We start from the raw sequence: 9,657 nt of genomic DNA, 5'->3' as shown, positions 1-9,657 counted from the left end.
TGTTGTTTGTGGCTCATCCCTAAACAATTTTTGCCAGATAACTATTTTCAAAGTTTTCTCAAAATATTTGAAGTGTTTACATTTATTATATGTTACAAAGTCATCATCTATAGACTTCTTAACTGACCTTTAATTGCACCTGCTCTTATTTTCATTTCACATTGAACATTTACTTCTGACAAAGCACTGAGAGGTTTATGGAGTAATTTTACTTAACGAGAGTCACTTATTTTCTAATAGTTCTCCACTAAATCTATTTCCAGAAGTGCACCAAGTTACAATATTCGAAAGAACTTTGTGTGGCCAAAAAGATCATATAGCTTGTAAAAGTACTTCTATCCATTCCTGACAACAACAGACCAATCCTCGAAACTCATACAAGAAATCGACTCATACTCCCCATAAATATATTCAAAAATATAGAATAATATAAGAAAACAAGAATACGCAGTATGTATAGCAGCCTCATCTCTGTTGGAGCAGAGCTCTTACATTACTGAGAGAGGGGGATGGGTTGGGGAAAGGAGGAGAAGAGAAGGAAAGAAAGGAGAAGGAAAATAAAAGAAGAAAATAAATGATCAGAAGAGAAAAGAGAGAAAAGAAAAGATGAGAAAAGAAAAGACAAGAAAAGAAAAGAAAAGAAAAGAAAAGAAAAGAAAAGAAAAGACAGAAACAATAAAAATAAGTTGCCCTGAGGTACACAGTGAGCTAAGAAACCAAGGTTCTGAACCGTATTGGCTACTATAAATGTACATTGTGTCAGCATACCGTTTCTGGTTCCCCATATTGCTTTTGTATTTAACAGTCTCCCATTTCACAGGTCTCTCATTTTACCTATGACAACCGTGTAGAGTGTTTGCTGCTCCTTGTCTCCTGCTTCTCCAGTCTGTTCTCTAGAAGAGACAAGAATGGGGGGAGGAGGGAGGGGGAGGAAATGTGGGAGGGGAGGGGAAGGGGAGGGGAGGGGAGGGGAGGAAAGGAGAGGAAAGGAGAGGAGAGGAGAGGAGAGGAGAGGAGAGGAGAGGAGGAGAGGAGAGGAGAGGAGAGGAGAGGAGAGGAAAGGAAAGGAAAGGAAAGGAAAGGAAAGGAAAGGAAAGGAAAGGAAAGGAAAGGAAAGGAAAGGAAAGGAAAGGAAAGGAAAGGGGAGAAACAAAAACAATATATTGCCCTGAGATATACTCGGTGAGGTGAGAAACAAAGTTTTCTAAACTTTATCGGCAACTATAATGTACATTATATCAGCTCACCGTTTCAGGTTCTCCATCTTGCTTTTGTGTTTAATGGTCTTCCATTTCACACGTCTCTCATTTAACCTGTGACTGCAGAGCAGAGTGATTTCTGCTCGTTGTTGTCTGCTTCTTCAGTCTGTTCTCTAGAAGAGATAAGAGCGAGAAGAGAAGAGAAGAGAAGAGAAGAGAAGAGAAGAGAAGAGAAGAGAAGAGAAGAGAAGAGAAGAGAAGAAAAGAGAAGAGGGGTAACAAAATCATCAAGTTGCCCTGAGACACCCAGAGAGGTGAGAAATGAAGATTTCTGAACCTTATCAGGTACTGTAATGTACATCAAGTCAGCACAGTTTCCGGTTCCCCATTTTGGTTTTGTATTTAAAGGTCTTCCATTTTACCGGTCTGTCATTTTACCTGTGACAACTGTGCGGAGTACTTGCTGTGCCTTGTCTCCTACTTCTTCAGTCTTTCCTCTAGAGATGAGAAGGAGAAAAGAAGAGAAAAGAAAAAGAAAAGGAGGAATATAAGCAGTAAGTTGTCCTGATGTATCGGGAGAGGTGAGATACGAATTTTAATCTTTCTGCACCTTATCGGCTACTGTAATGTACATCACGTCAGCATGCTGTTTCCGGTCCGCCATTTTGCTTTTGTATTTAACGGTCTCCCATTTTACAGGTCTCTCATTTTATGTGTGTCGGCCAAGTGGAGTGCTTGCTGCGCCCTGCCTCTTTTTCAGTCTGTCGTTGAGAGGAGAATGAGAAAAGGAGAGAAACGAGAAAAAAAAAAAGTAAAGGAGGAATATAAGCAGTAAGTTGCCCTGAGATACCCGGAGAGGTGAGAAATCAATCTTTCTGAACCTTATCAGCTACAGTAATGTACCTCACATCAGCATGCTGTTTCCGGTCCGCCATTTTTCTTTTGTATTTAACAGTCTCCCATTTCACAGGTCTCTCATTTTACATGTGGCGGCCGGGTGGAGTGCTTACTGTGTCTCGTCTCCTGCTTCTTCAGTCTGTCCTCTAGAGACGAGAACAAGAAAAGAAGAGAAAAGAAAAAGAAAGGGAAAGAAAGGGAAGACTATAAGCAGTAAGTTGCCCCTAGATACCGGGAGAGGTGAGATCCTTCTGAACCTTATCGGCTACTGTAATGTACATCATATTAGCACTCTGTTTCTGGTCCGCCATTTTAGTTTTGTATTTAACGGTCTCCCATTTTTACAGGTCTCTCATTTTATGTGCAACGACCGAGCAGAGTGCTTGAGCTTGCTACAGTACAGAGTGCTTTCTGTGCCTTGGCTCCTCCTTCTTCAGTCTGTCCTCCAGAGACGAGAACGAGAAAAGTAGAGAAAGGGGAAAAGAAGGAAACGTAACGAAGGAATATAAACAGTAAGTTGCCTTGAGATACACAGAGAGTTGAGAAGTTAATCTTTCCGCACCTTATCAAGTATGGTAGTGTACCTCACGTCAGCATGCTATTTCCGGTTCGCCATTTTGCTTTCGTATTTAATGGTCTCCTATTTTACAGGTCTTTCATTTTACCTGCTGCAACCATACGGAGTGCATGCTGCACCTTGCTTCTTGCTTCTTCAGTCTGTCCTCTAGAGTCAAGAACGAGAAAAAAAGAGAAAAGAAGAGAAAGTAAAATTAAGGGAGGAATATAAGCAGTAAGTTGCCCTGAAATACCGGGGGAGAGGTGAAATATGAATCTTTCTGAAGCTTATGGGCTACTGTAATGCATATCACAGCGGCAAGCTGTTTCCTGTCCACCATTTTGCTTTTGTATTTAAAGGTCTTCCAATTTACAGGTCTCTCATTTTATGTGCAACGACTGTGCGGAGTGCTTGCTGCTCCCTTCCTCTTGCTTCTTCAGTCTGTCCTCTAGAGGAGAAGAAGAGAGAAACAAAACAAGTTGCTCTGAAATATCTGAAGAGGTGAGTTATGAATGTTTCTGAACCTATTGGCTACTGTAACATACAACAGCAAGCTCTTTCATTTCTGCCATTTAACTTTTGTATTTAATTGTCTCCCATTTTACAGGTTTCTCCTTCTTAAGTGGGATGACTGTGTAGAGTACTTACAGCTCCAGGACTCTTGCTTCTTCAGTCCGTCATCTGTTTGGTTAACCAGCTTGCTGTCTTTAAATCTGAGTGGTTAGTCATTTACACAAGTTCATTCAGAATGTCATCTCAAGGGAGCTACGCAAAGGTCGCAGAGAGTTTTGAGAACATAAGTGAACACAGCTGCTTGAGTGAGACATCTGGTGCCCTGGTGGACACAGAGACAATTTCTGACATCAAAATGAAGGGTCCAGAAGTGAGTCTGGCACCAAGCAGTAATGTTACTGAAACCGAAGAGAGCAGTGTTTCCAGCCCTCAAAATACTGATGAAAATTCTGGGGATGGTTACCAGGGTTACGAGGGTGACGATGACGACGATGATGATGACTCCAATCTTCCCAGCTTTGAGGACTCTGACAATTTTATCAGCAGTACAGAATGCTCATCCAGTCCTCAAGAGCTGGAGGAAGGTGAGATTGTGGAAGAGCAGAGTGTGGGAAGGCTTTTTCATCACTATGAGCTGGAGGCCGGAGAGGTTGTGGAAGCACAGGGCGTTCAAAACCTGTTCTGCAGTTATGAGTTGGAAGAAGGTGAGGTTTTAGAAGCACCGAGAGTGCAAAGCATGTTATGTCACTATGAGTTAGAGGCTGGTGAGGTTGTGGAAGCACAGGAAGTGCAAGGTCTTTTCTGCCATTATGAATTGGAGGAAGGTGAGGTTGTGGAAGCACAGGGAGTGCAAAGCCTGGTACAGTACCATGAGTTAGAAGAAGGTGAGGTTGTGGAAGCACAGGGAGTGCAAAGCCTGGTACAGTACTGTGAGTTGGAGGAAGGTGAGGTTGTAGTAGCACAGGGAGTGCAAAGCCTGGTGCAGCACCATGAGTTGGAGGAAGGTGAGGTTGTGGAGCATGAAATTGGAAGCTTGCTCCTCCGCCGCCACCATGTTTTGGATGCTTGTGAGATTGTAGAAGAACAGGGACTGGAAAGCCCATTCCACCACCGTGTGTTGGGGCAAGGTGTAGTTGGGAATGATCAGGATGAGGTCTCTGAGGTGTATGAACAGAACAGTGTGGAGCGCAGTGAGCAATATGACATTGAAGATAGTTCGATAGATGAATGGATGGCCTTAGAGACATCTCCTCTCCTAAAACCTCGATGGAATGTCCTTAATGCCCTTCGGGATAGGCAGCTTGGTTCCAGTGGTCGCTTTGTGTATGAAGCCTGTGGTGCAAGATTATTTGTGCAGCGCTTCTCCCTAGAGTATGTTTTTGAAGGCCATGCTGGTTGTGTTAACACTGTTCATTTTAACCAACGTGGCACCCTGCTGGCTAGTGGCAGTGATGATCTAAAAGTTATTGTGTGGGACTGGCTTCATCAGCGACCATTACTGAACTTTGACAGTGGCCACAAAAATAATGTCTTACAGGCAAAATTCCTTCCTAACTGTAATGATGCCATCTTGGCTATGTGCGGCCGTGATGGGCAGGTACGAGTTGCACATCTATCTGCTATGGCAGGGACTCACATGACTAAGCGTTTGGTAAAGCATGGAGGAGCATCCCATAGACTGGGTTTGGAGCCAGATTCACCCTTTAGGTTCTTAAGTTCAGGTGAAGATGCAGTTGTCTTCAGTATTGACCTCAGACAAGCCCAGCCAGCTTCAAAGCTGATGGTAACCAAAGATGGTGATAAGAAAGTGGGACTATATACAGTCTTTGTGAATCCTGCCAATGTCTACCAGTTTGCTGTAGGTGGGCAAGATCAGTTTGTGAGAATTTATGACCAAAGGAAAATTGATGAGAATGTCAACAATGGAGTTCTCAAAAAATTCTGCCCTCATCACCTTATTAGCTGTGAATACCCAGCATATATCACCTCTCTGATGTATAGTTATGATGGCACAGAGGTCCTGGCTAGCTACAATGATGAAGATATTTATATCTTCAACTCTTCTGATAGTGATGGAGCTCAATATGCTAAGAGATATAAAGGACACAGAAATAATGCCACAGTGAAAGGTGTATATTTCTATGGCCCAAGAAGTGAATTTGTTATGAGTGGTAGTGATTGTGGGCACATCTTCATCTGGGAAAAATCATCCTGCCAGATTGTTCAGTTCTTGGAGGCAGATGAAGGAGGAACAATAAACTGTATTGATCCCCATCCTTACATGCCTGTGCTGGCATCCAGTGGGCTAGACCATGAAGTTAAGATCTGGTCACCCATAGCTGAAACTTCCAGTAAACTTACTGGCTTAAAGAATGTGATTAAAATTAATAAGCTGAAACGAGATAATTTTACCTTACACCACACTTCCCTGTTTGACAACCACATGCTTTGGTTCCTCATGAGTCATTTGACACAGTCAAATTACCAACGTAATCTGAGAGGTATAAGAATTGAAGTTGGAGGCGGAGATTTCAGTGACTCTTCCAGCAGCTCTGATGAGGAAGAAAACCAAGACTCACAGTGCCAGACATCCTAAGGAATGTCCTGAGACACCACTTGAAGCTGATGTCACTTCATAGGACTTTAAAAATCAGATTGTAGGAGTTTCTTTCTTTCTTTTTGCAGCGATTTATAGTGAAAGTATTTCTATTTCCACTTCCACTTTTTATTACTTGATTTTTGTTATTCCTTGCTACCCTGTGTACTACATAATTATAAAAATATAAGAGGCCTACTTTGTATTCTTACAGATAACTATGGATTTGCCTAAATTTGGTGAAAAAATTAATAGTTCTGTAAGATCTGATTTCTGTTCCTCAAAAATTGTTGGGTTAAAAATGTTCAGTAACTTGATTCTGAATCTTAAGTTTTTTTGTCATAAAATTTTAAGAAATGTTTGTGTTCTAAAGTAAAGTAAAATAAAACAAACCATGGTGTTTTTCTTTTCATGCGAACCCTTGGTTATACACACCACACACTTTGTTCTTTGGCTTTCTGCCACAGATAAAAGCAAGAGGATAAAGTAGTTTTGTTTCTAATCAGATAAGGAATTATATACTTCCTTTGATTTAATCACATTTTCAGAATCGACACTAATAACATGAAATTATTTAAACACATTAAACCTGGAAAGAAATTAGATTCAGTCACTATTTGCTTGACCTGCCATTTCAATGTTTTTGAAATGTTCTGGTTGAGAAATAACATTTTTGGGGTTGGGGATTTAGCTCAGCGGTAGAGCGCTTGCCTAGCAAGCACAAGGCCCTGGGTTCGGTCCCCAGCTCCGAAAAAAAAAAAAAAAAGAAAGAAAAGAAAAGAAAGAGAAATAACATTTTTTACCTTCCAAATATCCTCCTTGGTTAATGTCTTTCTATGAGTTTATCACCAAATTTGACTTCATGTTGAAACTATAACAACTGAAATAACAGATGGTTTGTGTTTTTATAAAACCACTTGATATAAAACTATTAGCAAAGTGCTTTTGGTGGCTAGAGATATCGGTTAGTGGTTAAGAGCAGGCGTGGCTCTTCCAAAGAACTCACGTTCAGTCCCAGTACCAACAAGATGGTTCACTACACCTGTGACTCCACATCTATAGGATGCAAAACTCTTCTTGCCTCCAAGGACATTAGGCATGCACTTAGTGCATAGGCACATATGAGAGCAAAATATAAAAAATAATTTTAAAATAAATGAAAATTACTTTTGGCACCTAAACAATGTTTAAAACTGCAATACAGTTTAGAAGAGTTTAAGTTGTTTTATTTTTTTCTTATTTAATGTAAATTTTGGGTAGTGAGTGACCAAATTCTATTTGATATATGTATTTGCTTATGGTAAAGAATTGCAAAAAATCAACTTTCCTTAAATTACCATGAGTTATAACACATCCTTCTTTCAAGAATATTGTTCAAATGAACAATGTAAATGAACATCTGAACAGTGGGTGTCCATCAATAATTCTTCCTGAAATAGGCATTATGTTTCTTCCCATGGGAACATGTAGAGACATTTGCACAATAAGATAGACTTTGAAGTTACCTTTTTCACTGTTCAGTGAGATTCAGAGTTAGAGATAAATACCTGGTAATCTCAAAGCCTGAAGAAGCCCCTACATATTGGTTTTTAAGAAAGGGTCAGCAGATATCTCAAAGAAACTTCACTTGCAAAAACCAGTGAGTCTGAACTTTGCACTGCGGTTTAAAATAAGTCATAGGGTCTCAGGAAATTGCTCAATAGGCAAAGCACTGGCCATGCAAGCAAGAATACTGGAGTTCACATACCTAAAACATATATAAAAGATGGGTGGATTTGATAGGTTGTCTGTGTAATCCTGAGTATGGGACAAAATCTCTGGAGCAAGCTAGCTAGCCAGCCTAGGACAAACAGTGATTCCTGGTTTCAGAAAGTGACCCTGTGTATCCAGAGAAAGTAGAGAGCTATTGATGTTGCCTGATATAAACTCTGGTTTATAGAACCTGCAAATATATTTACACATGTATACAATGTATATGTAAACATGAGAGGACAAAGAGAAGAGAGTTATTTACTAAGATCCTGAGTTTGGAACATTCTTTAAAAATGGGTAGTCTGTGTGCTAGCAATATTAACACAATGTTGGTACTTTATAGGGACTGCCAAAACAATAAAAGCAGATTAATTTGGTATTTCTGCCCCAACTTGCTGTTTGTTAAAAGGACCCTCTATATAGATTTTTACTGTACTAACACAGTTAACCTAAAATCTTTCAGGATTTCCTGAATTGATCTCAGATTGTTTTATCATGATATGTATTTGGCAAAAGGATCTGAAAGATAAAGTAGTGGCTTACATTTTCTTTTTCTCAGTAAGGGAAGATATGCCAGGCAATGTAGCACACAGTTCATGTACACTGTTGCTCATGTGTGGGCTTGTCCTTGTTTGTGTTGGGTATTAACTCAGTCTACAAGTACTCCAGATCTCCTCCATATTTTCCCATGTATTCTTTAGCTTCGTGAAAAGAAGTGCCTTCTTCTCAAAGACACTCAGACCATACCATATGGATTTGGATTTGTGGAGGCGATGAGAAATCAGCACCTGTTCAGTCTTTACTTAATGTTCAAGATATCTCAACCTACATTTGCTCCCAATTTTTCACACCCATTGCTTCTTACATATTTTTTTACTTTAGTTTCTAATATTTGAAGCAAGCAAATAAACTAGAAAACGAATGCACTAGGACATATTAGTTAGGGCCTGGAGGAATTGCTTAGAGCTTTAGAACCCTTGCCCTTGTAGAGGATCTGAGTTTAATTCTACTACTCACATGTTAGCTCCTAACTATGTAGAACTCTAGTTCCAGGAAACCTGATGCTTTATTCTGGCCTCAGTGGGCACCAGGCACATGTGCAAAGACATTTTACACATACATGCAGGTAAAACAATACATATAAAATTAAAAAAAAATTAAGTGCTTAGCCAATTACTACAGCCATGTAATGTTTAAACACTTTTAAATACTTGGTTAAACATGTCTCACCCACAATGTTTCTGTTACTGTGATAGAACTTGAACTTTGCAACATCCTCTGCCTTAACAGCATGTGAGATAAATTTTCTAAGTTAGTAATATTTTTAATATTTATTACTTTGGGGTATTAATTGGTGGTAAAGGAAGACATAATGTATCAGATAGAGTGACAATGTGCGTTATCTATCTATTGACATATTTCCCATCTATAGTGGGAAAATTAAAGTGAAAAAAATACAAGGCAAAAATCTGTTACTTCATCTCTCAGGCGAGTGCTCTCTTGTATGGATTACATACTGAGATCATGGGAAGGGTGGGTATATAGCAAGCTCCTGATGCAAAACAGAACAAAAGTACTTTTAGGATTTTAGAGATAAAAAATGGGGCTATGGAGAGAGCTCAGTTGGTAAGAGCACTTGTATTTGCAAGCAGTAAAACTGGAATTCATATCTCCAGCACCCAGCTCGTTTAGGGTACACATGAATGCAACCACAGGATTAGGAGGTAGACCCAACCTTGGGAGGCAGATTCCCTGGAGCCTATGAGACAGCGGCAGCAAGCTTCAGGTTCAGTGGGAGAATTGCTATCAAGAAAATACAGTGCAGAGCAGAAGAGCAGTAGAGGAAGACATCTGGTGCTCACTGACCTTCACATCTGCATGTATGTATGTATATACCACATGTATGACAAGATGATAATTTTTAATAAATTGTAAAGCTAGTACAGTAGTTAGAAATTGCATACGACTTTCATTTTTGCCTATATTGTTCCTGTTAGTGTATAGCAAACACATCCAGAATAAAGTTATGTCTTGTGAGACAATGGGGAAAACTACTTAAATTTAATAATTAAATGAAACTCCACTTTTGCTATAGTGTTCCAAAACAGTATTTTAATTCCAATTTGAAATGTCTATAGGAGAGT

The 9,657-nt window shown here is 39.8% G+C and overlaps 1 protein-coding gene and 1 long non-coding RNA gene across 3 annotated transcripts; one reads left to right on the top strand and one right to left on the bottom strand.

Annotated features, from left to right (window-relative positions):
• Positions 1-525: 525 nt before the first annotated feature.
• On the bottom strand, positions 526-1,984 carry LOC120099241 (uncharacterized). The gene is made up of 4 exons (XR_005498307.2): positions 1,810-1,984; positions 1,638-1,696; positions 1,248-1,372; positions 526-893 (listed from the first exon to the last, which is right to left on the bottom strand). It is a non-coding gene; the product is annotated as an uncharacterized LOC120099241 (long non-coding RNA).
• Dcaf8l1 (DDB1 and CUL4 associated factor 8-like 1) lies at positions 1,887-6,153 on the top strand. 2 transcript variants are annotated; one of them, XM_063279946.1, is made up of 5 exons: positions 1,887-2,309; positions 2,444-2,608; positions 2,748-2,886; positions 3,028-3,153; positions 3,260-6,153. In XM_063279946.1, exon 5 carries the CDS (start codon positions 3,401-3,403, stop codon positions 5,759-5,761), a length of 2,361 nt encoding a protein of 786 aa, XP_063136016.1. In that variant the 5' UTR covers positions 1,887-2,309; positions 2,444-2,608; positions 2,748-2,886; positions 3,028-3,153; positions 3,260-3,400; the 3' UTR covers positions 5,762-6,153. The 2 variants fall into 2 exon arrangements, with proteins under 2 accessions (XP_063136016.1, NP_001395781.1); NM_001408852.1 differs by lacking the exons at positions 1,887-2,309; positions 2,444-2,608; positions 2,748-2,886 and having other exon boundaries at positions 3,260-6,048.
• Positions 6,154-9,657: the final 3,504 nt, after the last annotated feature.

The sequence above is a fragment of the Rattus norvegicus genome, chromosome X, assembly GCF_036323735.1.
Source record: "Rattus norvegicus strain BN/NHsdMcwi chromosome X, GRCr8, whole genome shotgun sequence".
Taxonomy (NCBI): domain Eukaryota; kingdom Metazoa; phylum Chordata; class Mammalia; order Rodentia; family Muridae; genus Rattus; species Rattus norvegicus.
This window is presented reverse-complemented; position numbering and strand designations above follow the sequence as displayed.